The sequence below is a fragment of the Ursus americanus genome, chromosome 8 (genome assembly GCF_024610735.1).
Source record: "Ursus americanus isolate L20-20 chromosome 8, mUrsAme1.1.p, whole genome shotgun sequence".
Lineage (NCBI taxonomy): Eukaryota > Metazoa > Chordata > Mammalia > Carnivora > Ursidae > Ursus > Ursus americanus.
In genome coordinates, this window is record NC_142134.1 from 68,313,407 (window position 1) to 68,334,753 (window position 21,347).

Consider the following 21,347-nt stretch of genomic DNA (forward strand, 5'->3'; position numbering starts at 1 on the left):
AGGAATGGGTTAGGAGATCTCAATTAGCCAAAGATCTGCTTTATCAGCTAGACAGCAGGGCACTACTGTCTCTTAGGCAATGAAAAGGACTGAACTGCTTAGTAAGAGGTTAATTCAGGGCCAAAGAACAGAGAAATGGCAATCGAGATCAAAAGTCCACAAACACAGAAGAGTCAAGGTAAAACTGAAAGCGGCAAATTAAAGTGCAATTTCTGTTCATCTATTCAGTAAGCAATCTTTCTCTTCATACAAATCATAAGGAGGTTAGCAAAGTGAAAGCTGCCAGGGCACCCGAGTGTCTGCATGCATGATATGCTGTGTGCCCCTGAAGCCCTCTTCCCTTCCAGGGGCTTAGAGGTCAGAGGGCAGACAGTCAGGGAGTGCCATACCCACTCCTCTGCCGCTCCTCTCTAAGTGGGCTGGTTGCAATTGCAGATCTCCATGTTCTGCCATAGCTTAAAAATATATAACCTTCACCTAGTGCGTGATAAAAAAAAAAAAATGAGCACTTTTTTATTGGGCATGGTTATGATTGGGTCATGCCCCTGCTCCCCCCAAATTCATCTGCTAAAATCTAACCCTCAGGACCTCAGAATATGACCTTACGTGGAGACAGGTTGTCGCCAATGTAATTAGTTAAGATGAGGCCATCAGGGTGGATGCCAGTCCAGCACGACTGGTGGCCTTACACAAAGGGGGAATGCAGACACAGAGACGTGCACAGAGGAAGGATGATGTGAAGAGACACCAAGAGAAGACGGGCCATCTACAAGCCAAGGAGAGAGGTGGGAACAGATCCTCCCCTCACAAGCCTCAGAGAGAAACAACCCTGTGGGCAAGTTGATCTTGGAGTCCAAGCCTCCAGAACTGTGAGGCAATCCGTTTCTGTTGTTTAAGCCCCCTGGTCTGTGGTACTCTGATACTCAGCCCTGCAAGACTCGTATAAGTCCTCTCTATGTACCTGCTGTCCGTTCTTCTAAGCATCCTGAGCATATCCTGATCTATAATCCTCATCATGTAGGCAGGATTCTAAAACCCACTTTACACAAACGGGGAAGCTGAGACACAGAGCCTTGAAGCTCGTGACTCATAGTCCGTAAGCGGCAGGACTAAGATTCAAACTGACATCGTTAACTTACTTCAGGGTCCCTGAGCTTTATTGCTGTACACACTGCCTCTCACAGAGGCAACAATTTCTAGAAAACAAAATGCAGGATTTGCTAATCCTTCTTTCTTCTAGACCCTGTTCACTGTGCAGCCCGCCCAAGCCCCTCTTGCCTCACATGGTCCCAGCTACCTGTTATTTCTCTTAGAGTCTTCCCTGGAATGGGGCTGTGCTCCTTCTGTGTGGCACTCCAGAGAAGCACGGACTACATGGTATTATAATTGCCATTCATTTGTTTGCTTCTCCCAGTCGCTCCTGAGCTCCTGGGAGAGATGGAATGGGTCACCCTTGGTCATTTTTATATCTGTGGTGCCTAGAAGCAAGCCCAGCACATCAAAAGAATCCAATACATATTTGTCACATGAGTAAATTAATGCCAAGGGGAAGCCCTAAGGAATTTTGTGGGAGTTAACTTTATTAAACACAAACACATATACCCACGTGTATTAAACACACATACATATTAGCTATATGACAAGAAAGACATAATTTTAGAAAGACTGATACCATGACTTTAATACTGGTCATCGTTAGACATAAATGAAAAGAACGCTTCAGCTTCTTTAAAACTTTTCTTCAAAGGAAATGGAAGAGCCTGTTTATGAAACATCGCACACATTAATGAGTTACGCATTTCAAACTGTGGGGTTCATGTTACACATCATGGTAAACTGAAATACAGAGAAGTTGATCTAATGCAAGTCACCAGCAGAGTAAACTCTGGAAAAGTGGTTGACTGAGTGTGAGAATGGAGGCAGAGTCAGCTGACGGTTTTCTTCCAGCGAGGAACACTCGGTTCTATCTTTCTGAAAGCTGCCAAATTAATTCTGATTATAAATTCCCTGGCAACTCTAAAATGCCATGGGGAGAGGGGCCAGAGACAGATGTGTTAGTTGAAAGAAGTGACTTGAGAGGAGAAATTCTGCTTCACATATAAAGATAACGCTATTTAGCATCTAACGCGTATTACTTACAAGAAACTGAGAAAGCGATGGGAAAATAGTAAGTGTGCGTGTAAACCTGCTTCCACAATATATCCACATATGGTTCCTTTAAAGGCAACTTCTCCTCTCCATTAGGTTTATACGATGTTTACCCCATTGTAGACACATTTGTTTTTTTAAGATTTTTAAAAAGATTTTATTCATTTATTTGAGAGAGAGAGAAAAAGAGAGAACAAGTGAGAAGCAGAGGGAGAGGCAGAGGGAGAAGCAGACTCCCAGCTGAGCAGGGAAGCCGATGCGGGGCTCAATCCCAAGACCCTGAGATCATGACCTGAGCTGAAGGCAAACCCTTAATGGACTGAGCCGCCCAGGAGCTCCTGTAGACACTTTTAAAACAAACTTGTGTTTCATAATTAAAGAGATACGATCTAAGAGATCTTTTGAACTCTAGAGATAAATACTACTCAACCTCAAACTACTTGCCTTTAATTTTAGTATCATGAGACTTGAAGCTGTGAGTGCCTTAAACATCTCCTTGTCTATGCTTTGCTTTCTGCTATCTGGGCTATGGAGAAGCAAGAGACAAAACAGTAAGTAGACCAACAAGGAGCACATAAACAGAAAATAAGGATGTTTCCCAGTGTAAAAGTCAAATTTAGCATGATCCATGCTACAGAACAGGTACAAGATGAAAATTACCAAAGACCATTTACAAAAAAAACAATGTTAACTTTGGAAGTAGAAGTATCAATATACGCACAGATTTTCAGATTTTATAGGTAATATGAAATCATGCTTTCCTTGAAAGTCTAAAGAACGGTCATATTAAACAGTGTTTCACCTCTTCTCTTTGGTTCCCTTTTCCACTTTAAGTTTTATAAAATCTAATGAGGGCAAAAAAGAATGTCCAGCAACCGTGGTTATAAAAAGCACAAACTCTGAAAGCAGATGCACTTGGGTTTGAAGTCACGTTCTGCCCTTTATGCACCATTTGACATCAAGCAAATTCCTCTCACAATATTTTGTCCCTATGTGTAGAATGGGAATAAAAAAAATCACCCAACCCCCATACTGGTTTGAAGACTAAATGAAATTAGTTTTCAAAATTATCTGGTACCGTGGGTGGTACATATAAATAGTGCCCTGTAAATGTTAGATATTATGACTCTAAAAGTGGCCGAAGGGAAGACAGCCAGAACCCTCTAATCCACTCAAGGGAACCCAATGATGAGAACAGTGAAGGGGAGCCAGAATTCATTTTTTTGCTAAAAATGTATTACACAGGATAGTCATTAATGAAACCTAAGAAGTAGTTAGGCATGTTTTATCAAGTTCTCCGTTATAATTAAAGTAAGTAAATATGCAATCACCAAGTAAATTAAGAAATTCTTACAGGAGCACAGTATTTTTAGCTGAATCCACATATAATGAAAACAGCTCCAAAACAATATTCATTGCTCATTCAATGGATGAGAATAATTTGTTATGCATTTCCTTTTGCTCAGGTACAGTGGGGGCAGCAAGGATAATCTCAAGGGGTTTTGCAGTCTCAGGTGAGCGGCAGGAGAGTAACAACGATACACTGTACGAGAGGCTGTGACTGCCGTATGCATGTTCCACTCGGAGAATATGGGTACAGAGGACCTGGAGGGGTGGTGGCATCTTAGAGAACCACTATGGAGGCTCTCGAAGAAGAGTGGAGTGAGGACAGCAGAGCTGCCCCTGTGCCACCTCAGAGTGGATTAAAGAAAGATATTCCTTCCTCACTGCGGTTGCAGAAATGTGTATTCAGTTGAAGAAAAAAGCTTTGCTGTTTTTTCATAATGTATATACAAATGTGTGTGTGAATGAGTGTGAGTGGGTGTGTGTGTTTGGCAGGGTGATCAGAGAGTCTGTGTGAATGTGTACATGTGTGTGAATCTCAATGTTAACGTCAGTGTGCATGGTGTATGCATGACTATGTGAGTGTGTGAGTGTGTGCGTGTGAGTGTAGGCAACCTTTACAAAGTCTCACGGACACCTGAACAGTGCCCCTTATATGCGGGGCTCTTGAGCATTCTAGAGCCTGCAAAATCATACCTGGCAGGTGTAAGAGGTGAGCTCACCTGGAGGGAGGAAGAACCACACCGTCCCCCAAATAATGGAGATGGTCTTTGTTACTAGTGGCAATTTGCAGAAAGGAAAGGTATTTCTGGAAGAGAACCCATAGTACTGCCTAGTGACTTGGTCACTACGAGGATGTAGAGGAGGGGGCAAGTTGAAGATACTAAATATCACTTAGCAGGCTTATGTTTTCTCCAAAATCTCCAGAATTACCCCTGGGAGCTGGAACTTCCTTCCTTTGACAGTAAAATATAGACTTAGAAAGTTTGGTCGTCCAAGATCACAACATTAACATAAGATGAAACCGGTATTTGAATCTAGATCAGTCCAACCCCAAAACCGATGCTTGTAGTCACTGTCCCATAGCTAGCCACCAAGAGGTCAGCAATTCAGGAAACAGAGGGTAGTTTGAGGGGAAAGACAAGGAATTACCTTTCACTCCTGCTACGCTTGAGATGCCCACGGCAGGTCTAAATGAAATTGTCTTAGCAAACTGAAGATTCCGATCTTGGAGCCACTGCTCACTTAAGAGGCTAGAGGTGAAGCTCCTGACTCAGCAAACAGCGCTGCTGGCTCCAGGCACGTGCTCCTTCTAGACCAATCTGCGTCATGAGTGCACACAGGAGTAGTGATTGGAAACACTGTACCCTCCTAAGATATTTATTCTTCTTCCCTGTGTGTATACACTATTGAACTAGATGCTCTGAGTGTCTCATGAAGAATGAGAGATAGAGCAGAAATGCAAGGAAAAAATTAATTTAAAAAACCCACAGATTTTTGAGTCTACTCCAGCTGATCTTTGTAGAAAGAGAATGGAGTTTTCTACATTTTGAAAGCTCTCTTTCACGTATCAGGAATGAAAGCTGGATAACGCAGATCACCTGGTTTTCGCGGTGGATATGATGTAAGGCAGCGGTTCTCAAACTTGGGCAGGCACCACAATCGCCTGACAGGCTTGCCCAACACAGCTTGCTGGGCCCCTCCCCCAGAGGCTCTGACGCAATGGTTTCATTTCTAGCCATCTCTCACATGTTGGGTATTGCTGGCACAGAGAAAACACCGAGGGTCGTTCATGTAGGGGAAGTTCTCACCACCTGCCAAACAGAGTAGAAAGCCTTTCATGGAAAGAAGAAAGTCTGGAATGGACACGGCTGGGTTGAAAATGATGTATGAGTCTCTAAGTAGATTCCAAAGACCTTCAGCCAAGAGGTTAGAAACTTAACATACAGCCACTTCCAAGAGCCCCACGTAAGATGAGTGAGAAGGGCAGGCTGAGACCGGGCGGGTGCTCTGCTTCCTTTTCATATTTGGTGTAACACAAAAGCAGTGAGACAGGAGAGGGACAGGGACATCTCTGGACAGACGTGCCTGACACAGCTCCCTGACCCTGTCTAGTCCAGGATGCTGGGCATGAGACCCGATCCTTCCTGCGTGCCCTGCAAAGATGAAATATGTCAAAACGAAGGGCAGGCCAAGAATGGTCAATCCAAGGACACTGGCTATCAGGGGTGGTCAACCTTCTTCTGTAAAGGGCTAGTTAATCAATATGTTAGGCTTTGTGTCTCGTAGTCTTTGTGGAATCTACTCACCTCTGCTGGACAACTGACACGGCCAGAGACAACATGTAAATGAATTGGTGTGGCTGGATCTGGCCCGCGGGGGGACGTTTTGTTTGCATGCAGTAGTTTGCCAATCTCTACTATAAACCACAAGGCTCCTCTCTTGTGAGGATCTCAAAAAACAGAAGCAAAAGAACTTTCATCTTTCATAGCCTGTATAAGAACCATCACCCCAAAATGGACAAAAATACAAGATATTTAGGGGCAATACAAGGCACTGTCTCCAGACAATACAAGACAGTATTTCTGATCCCAGAGGGAAACAAGGAGACACACACAGCACACAGACCAGAAGCATCTCTCTCTCTTATTATGGGACATGGGAATGTAGCTCTGCTCTCAACGCCATCTTGAGAAAGAAAGAGGAGGAGTGTGGACTCCTGGAGAGAAGACACCTGCCTGACATAGAATAGCATCTTCACATTGAGGATTTAGTCAGCTGCACTTGCATGCATCTGGAAGAGACCAAGAGAAATCAAATATGGCTGGAATAGCTTTATTTAGCAATGCTATTTTCTCTCGCCATCGGTTTGTGCGGGCCCCACTTACTGGCAAGTAGAGCAGAGTATTGTTTTGTATGTCTGAGCGTGATGTGTAAATATCTACCCCATTACAAGAGAAAAATACCATTTCTGTCATCCTGCAAGTTCACAGGGACCTTCCCAACACTGAAGTCAGGAAAGAACATTTCCTCAGCGCATATGATGTCAAAAACAGAGGTTCCATTAATTCCTCATACGTATCACACTCAGAGCACGTGTAACTTTTATCACGAGCGTTCTTTACTTTTTAAAATTTCTACCACTAGACTGAAGGTTCGTTCTTAGGTATGACTTCAAAGGAATTTTCCAGATCCCAGCAACGGCCCAGAACACAGAGTAGGTGTGCAAATTTTATTTAGATTTATTTGAATTGGTTTTTACTTGACAAGAATTAAAGTTATTGCCATGACACCTCCTCATTAACTCGTTCTTGTGGCATCTATTTAGAGTACTATAATATGGGGAGATTGTTGTGGTTGACCACAAACACATAATTACTTTCAATTACCTTTAAAAAAAGGGCCAAAGATTTTTGTTTAGAAATTTCTCTTCCCAGAGGGCTACTGAGAACGTTCAGTCAGTCTGTTAAATAACTAGTCTTAGAAATTCTCTTGGATCTCTCCCTCCTCCCACCCCCTGCCCACTCTATCTTCTTCTAACCCATCGCACTGTATCAAAAATCAGAAAAACGAACAATACAGAGCTGGGTTATAGAAGCGATTTCTGCTTAGCTAAAGAGTCCCATTAAAAGTTCCCCAGCTTCAAGAATCATGTTTAGAGAACTACATGAAGCAAGGACACAAAATTTGCCAAGGAAGACTTCTTAGTGTATAAACTGTGGAGTTTTCAGAAGTGGGGAAAAAAGAGAAAGTGAGAAAAGAGAATGGTGTTATCTGTCTCCCTTGGCAAACCCATCAATCTTCAAAGGACGACTAAGAGGAAAGCTGTTTCAGGGCAGGCCCACTGAAATAAGCTCCCAGCCTTATTATCCCTGTCAGAATGGGCTGAAAGGGTCCAGCTCTAGGGAGTGTGGCTCACAGAGTCAACCTGATTTCTGGAGAGTTAATGACTAGGTGTGGGAATGACAAAGAGGCCACTGTGCTTCAAGCCCTTCCTTTCCTCATCCCAAACACTGACAGCAAAGATCGAGGGCACCCTTCAGAGGTCTTGAATACACTGAGTTATTCAAGGTAAGTAGAAAAAAGTCAGGAGAAAGAAATGCTCAAAATCTTCCATATCAGAACTCTTCTAAATCCGTCAACAGGGTAAGAGAAATAGTATGTGCCAATATAAAGTTATTTTATTTGGAGTTATACGCTTATGCTTAGGATGCTGTCTGGAAGACCTAAAAATGTATCCGATGCCTTTTTTAATTGGGATAAAATAAATGGAGTTAAATATCTGAATTCATTTTTTTTTTAGCTTCTTATTTTTATACCCTGGAGTTGAACACAACACTGCACAGTTTTTTAAGAAGCTTTAAAGAGACCAGTGGTTCCCTGGGTATACTTTACTTGCTAACTATGTACTGCCAGTTATCTCTATCAATTAAGATTTTCATTAAGTACAGAGAAAAGCATCTCAATTGCCTTCACCAAAAGAATAAAGCACCTTCCAATTTGTGCCTTAGCAGAGAGTAGGCATTCAACAAATATTTGCTGAAAGAGCAAAAGCAGAAGTAACACTTTTTGGATGTGATTTGGGGCTGCATTTTCTTACTTATTTTTTTTTAAATTTGAATAACTTATCTACTTGGAATTCATTTGAATTCAAAATATAACATGGCATTGCATAATCTAAATATAGCTCCAAAAACACAGAAACGCTACCCAGTTTTCTCCTCTTGCTCACAGGTCAGCTCGGTTCTTCTTCTGTTTACCTACTGAGCTCCTACTTACTTCATCAGAGGCAGTCATATGCAGTGAAAAAAGATGGGAACAACAATAGCTATGATTTTGCTTGCACAGCATTTTCTCCAACATCACACATGGTTGTGGTGGGACCATCCATTTCAGCCCTTGTCTACCCCTGGGCCACCAGAATGGTCCCATGGCCAAGGCCTGGTCAATCTTTTTTTTTTTTTTTTTTTTTAAGCTTTTATTTATTTATTTGACAGAGAGTGAGACAGCGAGAGAGGGAACACAAGCAGGGGGAGTGGGAGAGGGAGAAGCAGGCTTCCCGCTGAGCAAGGAGCCGGATACAGGGCTCGATTCCAGGACCCTGGGATGATGACCTGAGCCGAAGGCAGATGCTTAATGAATGAGCTACCCAGGCACCCCAGGCCTGGTCAATCTTAACATTCCATTCTCCTCCTAGTGACTGGTCAAAGGGTGGTAATGTCCTTCCACCAAAAGGCTGGCCATAGTCCTTCCAGAAATATTTGACAAATGGACTTGAGAATAAGAGGGGTTCCCCGATTCTGGCATAATTAAAAACCAGTTAAATTAATAGCCACAAATACCTATATTTTACACAATGTGTTGAAAACCTGTTTCAGAATGGAGCAAAACAGAAAAAGCAGTATAAAGAATGAGAGACACAGGGGTGTGTGGGTGGCTTAGTCATTAAGCATCTGCCTTCGGCTCAGGTCATGATCCCAGCGTCCTGGGATCGAGCCCTACATCGGGCTCCCTGCTCGGTGGGAAGCCTGCTTCTCCCTCTCACACTCCCCTTGCTTGTGTTCCCTTTCTCACTGTCTCTCTCTGTCAAATAAATAAATAAAATCTTAAGAAAAAAAAAGAATGAGAGACACAAGAGGTAAAGGAGTAGAAAAAGGGAAAGAGTGGGAGGGAAGGAAGATGGATGGAAGACAATGAGAATAAGAATAAATACAGTTACTAATAATGGGCACATCATTTCAGCTTCTGGTTCCAGACATGCCCGAAGCCAGGCAATTCCTGGACTTCCATGTTAAATGAACCAGTGGACCATAGGATAAACTAGTTAAAATTATTTTTTGACACTTGCAACTCAGAAAGTCCTGATTCATATACTCTTTGGCCTTAAGATTAAGACACAGCTGCACATGGCTAGTTTGGTTATTTTGACTGTTATTATGAAGGCTACAAGTGATGTTCTATAGGAAAATACAAAGAGCAGCTCACAGGGCCTCTGCTGGAACTGGAGAAGACTGGAAGCCATACGATGTGGATGAAAGGCACATAAGAGACAATATAAAGATCATTCCAAGCGGAGGGATGAATGTGAGTGAAAGGCAGTGTGTCAAGCACTGTTCATCTGATGACCCCATCCCCACTGGCATTTCCTTCTCCTCAGCCATCTTCCAGGTAGGGGCAGCCATGACAAGAGTGCTGGCCAATGAAATGTGAGCCCAAGACTGCTGGGTAGGGCTTCTGAGAAAGCTACTACTTTACTGAAAGGAAAACGAAAAAGAAAAAAAGACACAACGAGCTGGCACAACCCTTTTATTCCTACCCCTTTCCACTTCACCATTTCCTTGCCTGGAATATGGAAGGAAAATCAGGGATGCAGCAGCCATATTGGGAACATGAGGGAGCAATCATGAGGACAAAAGCAAACATACTAAAGATGGTACAGCAGAAAAGCAGAAAGAGTCTGGGTCCCTAAACTCACTGCTGATGAGTTACATTATCCCCGAACTTACTGCCTACCTCTGAATTTTTCTGACGTAAATTCCATCAGTTTGTTTAAAATTTGGCAAATTGTAGGTTCTATTACATGAATCATTCCTAACCGATATAGAGATGTCGGAAATTACAGAGTATATACGAGAAAATCAGAGCTGCAGTCTGGCAGTTAAACACTCACAGGGCATACGCATATCTGTTCTGTTGGTACCTACCGCTGCAGAGAAGTTTGTTAAATAATTCGAGAATGATCACGCAGAATAACACGAAGTTTAGTAAACTGAACGGTCTGAAGCTGGAAAGAGACTGGCACTGGGTTGTGCAGGACCCACAATTCAAGTGAATAGTATATACCCGTTCTAGGAGTAGAACTTTATTTAGCAGAGAAGCTATAACATTTCTACGTATGTGTGGATGAAACACACCATATTCATGGATGAACTGAGTGCAAGAGTGAGAAGAGCTCCGGGAAATCCGCTTACATTAGCATGTAAACCAGGAAGAACTTCACAGCACACTGTGGTAACAGTTTGATTCTGTGACCTCTTAGTCCCTCAATTCACCCCTGGAAGTATATCTTAAAAATTAACCTAAGAGTATTTGGGCTATAAAACTCATAGCCTAGAATAAGTCATTAGGTGGCTGAAAACACCTGGCTTCTCACAGAAGCTATTCGCTTGCGTTGGCTAATTTACATGCGAGAGTGAGAGAAAATGAAGTTCAAGCTTTTCTCAAAATAACCTCTGGAATGGGAAAGCATCTTACATGAAACAATTTCAAATATAATTACACAAAATGGAAGTTAAAACATTAAGCATAAAATTCCAATTAAAGGAAATGGGAACGAGAGAGAAAACTGTGATAAAATGGTTGCTGCCTGATTTTTAGGTTATATAACTTAATTTGACTTAAGATTTTTTTTTTTAACTTTCTTATTCTTAATTAACTGCTAAAATGATAAACTGGGCAGTTAAGCTTTCTTTTCCTCTTCACAGTACAGAGCTAGTGGATGAATAGTCCAACTATCCTAAAATGCAGACCCTTTATTATTTTTTGTTTGTTTTTTGAACCATTATTGAAAATGAATGCTTACACTGGCCTAAGCGCAGGCTGAGTTAGGAATAAGAAGCTGGCTTCCTAGGCGCATTACTCCATTTGCAAACACTCCATGGGGCACAAATGCTCCAACCTGGTATTTCTCTAAGTGTAAAGTCTACTTTTTCAGAATAAATCATTTGCACACAAGTTGACAGGCCTAATACTGTGATGGACAAGAGCAAAGACCAACTTTCCCTTGTTCCTTTCAAGTTGAAAAATCAATTGGAGATGGCCTTTCTAATCTGATTTTTTTTTTCTTGACACATGTACCAGAAAATAACTTCCCCTATTGCTAACTTAAAATAGAAACTGGAAAACACTACTCTGAAATACTGCTGCAATTTGTCCAGCAAAACCGGTTTTTCCTCTACCTTCCGCAACTCACAGCAATCTTTCTGAAAACAGAAATACTTCCAGCTCATTAAAAATACTACTCCAGAATGATCTGTTCTCCTATAACTTGTTGTAGGAAAATACATGCTGCCTAGATGATATCTATCAATATTTACATTTAAATATTCTCTTTCTGGATCCTTATGGAAGTGAACTGATATCTTTATTCATAAACTTGATTCACAAAGCTTTTTAAGTCTACAAAGCATGTCTGTGTGTTTGTTCATACATTTCTTTCTTTCTTTCTTTCTTTCTTTCTTTCTTTCTTTCTTTCTTTCTTTCTGAGGGGTGCAGTCTTGCTGGAAGACCTTTCATTTTATTGACTGCAGTTTATTATTATTATTATTATTATTATTATTATTATTATTATTATAGTTATCATTAACTTACCTCAGATTTCCAGAAGAACTCTGATGAAGAATACATTGCTGTGTCGTAAGACTTTACCCAAACTAAAAGCCCAGTGGAAAACAGGTGGTCCTACGTTTACATATTACCACGGGACAGAAGTGAAACCCAAGGACAGAAACAAAATTAGGCAACTATACATACGAATTCTCTCCAAGTTATTCTTCTTGTCTGCAGAAATAATTATGGTTAAGATACACTAGCATAGTTTAAATTATCACTGCAGATTAATGGAATATATCTTTTGTTTTGATAACGGCATTCTGGCTTAATTATATTTTTATTTTTTGCTGTATAGTTAAAGATCATACACATGTTTCAAATTAAGAAAGTAACATAAATCACAAATTTGTATTCTCTTATTTTAAAGTCATGATTGTTTACTCTATATTAACTTTTTCATGAGATTTGCTGTAAATTACCCACTAAATAACAGATATTTTTAATAAGACATCCGAAGCAGAATCTAGTTCCCAGGTTTGTTTTCATTTCATTGCTTTTATTCATATATCACAGGTTAATAGACCATAAGTGCTGTTATTTTTCACTATTTAAAGGTGTACTTAACCTACAGACTGGGTCCCAAAGCAATTTCTAAACATTAAAATCTCTCATTCAAATATTTTCATTCCTCCTGGAAAATGAATGTTTAAAGGAAACATTTTAATATTAAGAAAAAAAAAACCACTGTCAATATTTAAGTTGTATAACAGAAATTTGTGGTTGAAATAAATTAACTCATAAAAAATTGGATAAAGTTCGGGAAAAGCTCATAGTTCATGCATACGTATTTTAGATACAGTTTTAGATAAAAAAAACGTGTATTTTTAAAGAAAATAGACACATTTCTGGGGACTGAAAACAGACACAAAGTTTAGAAAGCAAAATACAAAAAATTAAAACAGCATTTTTCAGAATATACAAATTAATTGAAATGCACATAAGTCAGTTCAAAATTATGACAATTGGAAAACTGGCTTAGAAAATTAAACCATGAAAAACAAGCTGATCCATTTTGCTCCCAAATCCTCAGAACCCAGTAAAAGTATTCAATCAGAGCCCGCCATTTCTCAAGTACCCTATACCCTTACTGCATTCCCCAAGATTTTCGAACATGTTCTTGTTATGGTTGTCTCCCCTCTGCCCTCACCCACTCTCCACTCCCAGACTCCAAGCTCATCCAAAGTTTTAAGTTAGGTGAATAGAACCAGCGTCACTCAGACGGTGTAACTCTTCATGCGAAAATTAGTATGTCCTTTGTTCTGGTCTAACAATCTCAAGTGTAGTTTGAGACTCTCTCAACCTACCTCAGGGAGGTCGCCATCTAGAGTGAGAGAGGAGGCAGGGAGGAGGGAGGGAGAGGGAAGGCATATGCTAATTAGACTGTTCTCAGAAAGTACTTTTAGTTCAGGGAAACCAGCCATTTGCTCAGTATTTCTTTCTTAATGCAGTGTGGCAGAACTGAACAGGAAAAGAGACAAAAAAGAAAACAAGAAATGTATCATGGGTGGTGAATTTTGAGTCAAGACTGAAAATCACTTTAAAGTTTCTGAATAAGCTTATTAAGAAAAAATACTGAGAGATATTTAAGACTTCTTAATCAAAAAAATTTTCCTGTTGTCGAATCTGTAAAGGTCTTACCTACTTTAAAATTCACCAGGGCATTTGTTTTGCCTTTTTTCACTATTGCATTTCAATGGGATATATTCAATCAGGAGAGACTAAAGTTTTTAATGCACTGGTACATTTTGAATGTTCTGTTCTCCAATTTGAAGTTTAGTTTTAAAAATACTACATACTTTAGACATTTAAGGGTAAAAATGTCATTGATTTCTCCCCCCTTCACAAACCATTGTTTTTCATTTTAAACAATGACCTTCTTACCACATGTCAATTCAGATTGATAAATTGTGAGCTCAGATCATGTCAATCAAACTAGCAAGGCATGATGTTTTTTAAAAACTTCACCCTTTTTGGCCTGAAGGTCATACAAAATTAAAAGGGAAAGTAATCATTTGTATTGTACAGGAAAGTGCGTCTGCTTTGCCACAGCCCAGGGCTATGTACGTCCTCAAAGCAGGACACAGCTTACACCTCTCCCTCTTAGGACAGTGTATCTTTGACTCTAATGAAAAGGATAACGTAAAATATAAAAAATATTTTTCCAAAATATTTATCTGGACTTAGTTTTATTTAAAAAATTGTACTTTAAATTCACTCTCTGGGGTTTTTGAAAACTTAAATCTTTTAGTAAAAATCCTTTTTTGTAAAAATGCTACTGCTAGCCATAGCCAGTGCTTTGTATATATGGAGAGTCCAATACATATTTGTTACATTAGTTGGTTGGCTGGTTAGTCGGCTGGTTGATTGTGCTGGTGGATGTGCATACAGATAGATGAACGGAGGGATGCATGATGGATGGAAGCAGATAATGGAAAGAGGGACAAAGGAAGAAAGGAAAGAAGGAAAGGGCTCTAATAATGAAACCTATTATAGAAAACAGATATACCTGGAACGAATCTGGATGAGGATACTATATTCCCCCAAGAAATTCCTGGGGATCCTTGGGACATTGTTTGAAAACCACTCACCTAAGGAGTCTTTATATTAATACATCTGTTGAAAATTAAAATAAAGAATAATCTGTAAAAATTAAAAGTAGCCTCTTGAGGCAAATGAAATATCAAATATTAAACATGTGAATTATCATCTGTTAACAACCTATGATTAGCATTATTGAGATCACTGATGAACAAAAGAGAATACAGATTAATTTTTACATAATAAGTAATAGCTGTTTAATGTTGGGCCAACTCCTTAAACCCTCTAAACTTCATTTTCTTTGTTTATAAAATATGGATGTAGCTCCAGGCTGACTATAAAAATTAGAGTTCATACATGCAGTGTGTTTGGAATGATAACTAGCGTATAGTAAGCACTCAACAAACGGTCCTCACTCGCTTTTTTTTAAAAAAAGGTTATCATCCTTTGCAACTGTTATTGCTTCTAAGGGCACAGTATGTATCATACACAGTTTTTAGTAAATTATATTAACAAATCTAACATCTATTCCACAAATTCTGTCTTTAACTTGTCACATATACTTTTATACAGTTTACACAATTTGTACAACAATTTTCGTGAATTCTTTGAGGCACTTTGTTCCTTCTAAAGTAGATGACAAAGAAATCAAAATGATTGTCTTTAAGGACTCACGGCAAGAGGAAAATCCATTTGCTAATAAGCACATTAAAATTTACAAAGCATTTTCACACTGAGAATTTTGCAGTGAGTAGAAAGAGCCTATTTTACAAAATAGGAAGACAATCATTATCTTTATTTTATAAAAGAGGGCCCTGAGGTCCTGAGAGTTTAAACAGCCTACCCAAGGTCATAGAACTTTCAGGATTCTGGGATCTACTTTCATAGATGGTGCACTAATTTAAAAATCATGTTATGCCATTCAAAGACTCCTTTTTTTCTCTCTCTCCTTCATTCTTTCTTCCCTTCTTCTTTCCTCTTCTTTTAAAAAAAAATAGCTTTTCAAAAGGAAGGCTTATATCCATAATTTGGACTCCTGAGGCTCTACTCATATTAAAGCACTCCTGCACTGGTCTGGGACGAAATGAGCTGGTGAAACCTTTTGGAAGTTCCAAGGGGAAGATCAAGCCCAAAAGTGAACCACTTTCCCTCCCACTTTCAGACACATCTAAACCTCTCACCTCAAAGAATTAAAAGCAAAGACTCAAAGATGTTTTTAAAATATAGAAATGACTTTAATTCAAGATTTCTGCATACCCCTTCTTTGGTTTTATTCCTGTGCTTGGTTCAAGCCCCAGAATGCTTGCCTAGAGCCGAAGATCTTTAAAAAAAGCTAAAGGTATCTTACTGGTATTGCTGACTCAAAACTCTCTCCCTTAACCATAGCCCCTTGATCATCACAAATGCAATCTTCCCAACAATTGAACACTTCAGCATGCCATTCAAGGCCCTTTGCGATACTCCACCTACAGACTAACCAGCAACCTGTCCTGATCTACCAAAACATACTCTCTGTTGGCAAGTGGGACTGCTCACCAACCTGTCTGTGCCTCTGCACCAGCCTGAAATGTCCCTCCCTCCTTTCACTACCCGGTGTACATATCCTTCCCAAGCCTACTCAAACGCCACTTCCTCAACGAAGCCTTCCATACTGCCAGAGCATATTGAACCCTGCCTTCACAAGTATCATGGTGGATTATAACGACTTTTTACAGTTGTATTTTTCATGGGTAGAAGTTCCATGGGGTCAGAGACCATATCTTAACTTATCTCTGCATCTCTTGCTGTGGGCTTGGAATAGAATGATCCTCAAAGATCCAGAGCATTTTTCCTGGTTTCCATGGAAATACCAGATTATTTAAGGTGATCATTTTCTATGCCATTGGAGAGCTCATCTCTTCCTACATCAATGAGGAAGTTAGAGATGTAGTGGAAACTAATATCCTCTGGAATCAGAAATGACTGGGAGGAATCTGAATTTAATTAACCTCAATAAGCATGAGTTTCTCAATTTTCAAAATGGTAACAATACTAAATCACAGGGCCGTTCTTTGGATAGAGCAAGGTAAAATACGTAAAGCACCTTGGAGACAGATCGTCTTACAAACAGTAAGTACTTGAACTCTTTCTCTCATCTTTTCCTTGATAATTATTTCAAAATTGTCGTGATAAGCTTATTTTAATATTCCACCTGCTTTACCAATTCAAATTCACATGAAAATCAGACTCTCACTCTAATAACAACGAGAACACCCCATTTCTATTTACTACAGTAACCTGTAGCCCACAATGAATTACTCTGCATTAAAAATAGAGTAGATGCACACTTAAACAGGTAGTGATATGTCTCTGCTTTATTCTTCTGGCTTTGCTCCCAATATGCCGTTGTAATTTGATCACTTTATGATATCTAAAATATAACTTATATTAACTGAGAAAATTTCATCAGCAATTGACAAGCGGATCCAATGATCTATCCTGAGACATACTTAGGCTTCAGAAGATAGAGACTGAAAGAGAATACGAAGAACTATATCTGATTTTCTTGACCAATGATTTAAATTCTTAACTTCAGAAACAACCTAATGAATAAATCCAAATCAGTATACCACTGGTCACATAGGCATTTAAAACTAAAAATTAGCATTACGAATAACCTTAAAATGCATTTATGCAGCAACTAAAATCCATGCATCAGAAGAAATTATTTAACTAAATCAGTTATGGGAAAGTCTTCAAATAAATTTGAATGTACATGATATTACAGATAAATTTTAGTATCTAATAACTAATTTAACCTATGTAATTTATTAATAGCTGTCAAAGGGTGTATTGTTGGCAATATTAACGTTGCACAATTAAAATTACTGACAAAATTTGAAGGTAAACTGGAAAAAGAAAAATATCTATTAGGAGACCAAAGTCTAACTAATTTTAAATTTAGGTTATACATATCTGATGATAGCATGTCTTTCAAACATTGCAGAGCACATCTTTCCTTTCTTGTCCTGTATCACAAACCAATAATTTCTTACTACGTTCAACAAAAGGGAAAGACTGAAAATTGCCTAGTGCTGCTTTTAAAAAGAACCTTTCTTTTTAAAGCTAATAATGATATACATGTATTATATAGTAACATTTATTTAACTCATGCACGATGCTATAATATTCCCATTTCATACTTCAGAATTAGGAATTTGGACAAATTGTGGAAAAATTCAAATCAAAAGTATTTTCAATTTGCTGTCAAAGTGACTGAGTTACACTTTAAAAGAGAAAATGACTTAATACGAAGCCAACTAAGAGCAGTTCTATCAATACGGTTTATTCATTATGCTGATTTCCCAAAATTCTCAAGATTAACTCAAACCAATTTAACTAAGAAGAAAGTGAATAATTACCATATTCTGTTACCTAATAATGGTACTTTTTCGGGGTACTTATTTTTAAATGTAAAAAAAGCATTAAGATACCAAATAAAGGTCTCTGATTTTCAACCTTCCGCAACTTAAAGAGGTAACAGGGATATGATACAATCTTGATGGGCACAGAGTCAAATTTCCAGAAGGAGAGACTGAAGTAGGTGTTAATTTTAAATATTTTGAAACAATACTATGCATTATAAAACACTAGCATCACAAAACTTTGTATCAAGTTTATGTGAGCAGAAAAATTTCGATTTGTGTTAACTCGCAACAAAAATGTTAAAAATTTTTGAAAGTTTTTGCTTTGTTTCAAACATGCACACCCCCCCTAAACGGGGAAGCTATTTTCTACATGTACAAGATCATTAGTTTACTAAAGAGATTTCAAAAAGAAACACCAGTGGCTAGATTTCCTGCATCCTTAAGCCCTGGACTGGGAGGTATGGCAAGTGGCTGAAGAGCTTTGCTCTGAAGAAGGAGCGTTTCCAGGCAACCTGGCACAGTTGACCAGTCACAAGCAACTGAAACAATGGTTAACACTGGCACAGATCCATTAAAGGGGAGTCTACAGAAATATACTGAGTGTGTGTGCATTTATCCTCTCTTTAAAAAAAAAAACAGTTTAAATATGAGCTAGAGTAATAGAGAAATACTAGAGAAAACAGTCGAGAGAAAACAGTCACAAGAAAAATCAGTATAGCCTCCTTGTTCTTTGCATGGCTTTCAATGCGATGGACACTATTTCAGCAATGGTTAAACTATTGGTGTGAATCAAACATTGACCTCTTCCTTAGTTTTCAATCCATGTTAGGGCTACAGCGTGTTAGGCCACCTTTTACAAAGCACCAATATGGAACTAGGTGATCTGATCTTGGACCACTGGTCATCAGGACTTCGGTCCACGTCTCAGTGTGAAAATGAAAACATAGTAAAATGAAAATTAATGATACTTAAATGGTATTCTATTCTGGGATATTTGGTGGAGATAGAAAGGGAGCAGTAGAGTAGAAGACGTCACATATAGCCTATAGCCTTTCTCTACTCTTTTGTAGAATCATCTCTCTTAGAAACTCAAGTGTCTAGACTCCAAGTTTTAAATATATTTACTTATGTTAGCTTGTGTTCTAACATCGATTACTTATGTTTCATTTAATGATCTCAAGTTACTGAAAGGCATTCCAGAATAAAATGGCCATTAAAAACAGAGACTGAATAATAAAACAATCCAGATAGCTTTGTAACCGTTTAGCTGGCTTCCTATTTAACAATATTATTTACAGCTACTGCAATTTACAATATTATTTACTTGAGATATGTATTTTAAACATAAATAGATTTCTTGCTTTGCTAGCTCTTTAAAAGTCTCACTTTTCTCAGTCAAATGTATACAACAGGCTTATAAATTAAAGGACATTTGATGACCAAAAACTCATAGTAATAATAACCAAAGTAAGCTGTTGTCTATTTTATTAGCTATTTAAGAAGAAAATTGAGTCTGATAACAATCAGAGGTATATAAAAAACAGTATCTGATAGATAATCATTCACCCTCTGGCCTGTTTACAGGTGGAAATCAGTCTGAAGAGACCACCTGGAATATTAGAAACAATGTGAAGTTTAGACTTCACTAAAAAAAAATCATGGACTATTCTATCTTCTTACACTTGATATACATTAGAAGATGATATTTATGCTTCAATTATATCACACAGAACATTTTATACATAATGAAAACATAGTATCTTATGTTTTAATTCAAAGGTTTCACTTCCTATGTGCTTTATACAAAGACCACCTGCATTTGTTACAAACAGCAGACCTTAAAGGCAAGGTGCTCTTAAGAAAATGCCTTTTTTCAGATGTCATCAGTCATGAACACACACCTTGCAACCAAAAACAATAGTAGCATATTCTCTCAGAGAAAATTCTAACAAGGGAAATATGAGTAGTAATTAAACACATCACTTTTTTTTTAGAAATAAAACTAGCTTTCTGTCAGGCTCTAATAAATTCAGAAAACCCTCAAAGGCACAAATTACCCCATTCAATGGCTTTGTAGTAAAAGGAATCTATAGAAGCAAGATCAATTTACAGGCCATGGCCAAAGCTTTATCTCTTTACTAGGAGAGGAGGTGTTAAGCAGTATGATTTAATATTCATTCAACCGGAAGAAATGCATTACACATTGAAGCTATGTGCAATGTTGATAATTACACACCTGTTGCCATGGTAATTTTGGAAGCTGCAGTGGATATAATTAAAATTCCAAACCAATAAAATCACATTAACAAAACTTGGTAACTTTAATCAACTCAAAAATTAGGAAAAGTCTTTCCAATTATTTTAAACAATAATTGACAAAAGAAAAGAAAGTAAAAAAGAAAGAACATATAAGATGCTGTTCTTTCCTGCTTCTGCTCTTCTGTCTCTCTCTCTCTCTCACATGTCACACATATGCAGTTCCTTTCAAAAGTTTTCTTCTTTGAAATTCTGACAGTAATTGTATTAATTCTGTTATCATATTTCAGCAGATGGTGACAATATATAATTAGATTTGGTTGGCTTTGCTCACTGAGATCAATTTCTATGGTTTCCTCTACTATTTAACCATTTAGATTGTTTGCAAACCCTACTTAATAAAGAGTAAAGACATTTATAGCATGCTGTGCTCATTCACGTAAAAATATCGCCAGGTTGGGTTGTTTTGTTTTGTTTTGTTTTTTAAGCCATGCAAGGTATCTCCATGAGCCTTTCTAAGCACATGCCATGAATAAAAGGTTTACTTTTTAAAACAGTCACCAAAACTTTGGGACATTTTTAGTGCGCTTAAAAATGTGCATGATGATTGCACAGTTGGATGAGAATTTTGTGCCCTTGGTCATCCAATCAGTTCAGGACCCAGATTAGGACTGTCAAATTGTGTCAGGACTTTGCAGTGAGTGCTCACTAGAGTGCCTTTAATCCTCCAAGGTTTTCTCAAATGTCACAGCCATCTGGAGGAAAGGGAGCTTCCCCGCTGGGCTCCACTGACCACAAATTACTTTCTAAAGAGAAGGACAACAATAGAAAGCAGTTAATAAATATTTGATTTTTTTTTCCAGAAAGGGAAGGTAAAACACTACCTTTCCATCTTAATTTAGCATTACATGCTTTTATACAATATACAAAAATGAGAAAATAATGCCTGTCCGGTATTTAATTTGAGGGCAAATGCGAACATTCATTACAAAATTAAGGAAACATCTGAGAGGATATTTGAGTAACTGCTAAGGCAGTGCTCACTTTTCTTTGCAGTTTCTTCTGGTTTTAGGATAACTAACCATTTTATCCCAGGCAGAGAGCATGATTATTTTTAAATTATGAAAAGTGCATATTATTCTGTGGTCCCATCACTTTCTGAAGTTGAATGTACGGTGTTACCAAAATCTTAGTAGCTTGAGTTTAGAATAAGCTAAAGTTCAGTGCAACGTTTTTTCAGAATCCCCACTGCAAGCTCGCAAA

The 21,347-nt window shown here is 38.4% G+C and overlaps 1 protein-coding gene across 3 annotated transcripts in view; it reads right to left on the minus strand.

Moving 5' to 3' along the window:
* Positions 1 to 21,347, minus strand: part of SLIT2 (slit guidance ligand 2) — a 343,502-nt gene that overhangs the window by 227,272 nt on the left and 94,883 nt on the right. Inside the window, exon 1 of one of the 3 annotated variants that reach the window (XM_087864254.1) lies at positions 13,188 to 17,112. The exons of the other annotated variants lie outside the window; for them this stretch is intronic. Within the exon in view, the coding sequence (XP_087720380.1) occupies positions 13,188 to 13,204 (17 nt within the window). The 5' untranslated portion in view covers positions 13,205 to 17,112. Of the gene's footprint in view, positions 1 to 13,187; positions 17,113 to 21,347 lie in introns of those variants that run through there. 3 annotated transcript variants of the gene reach the window in all.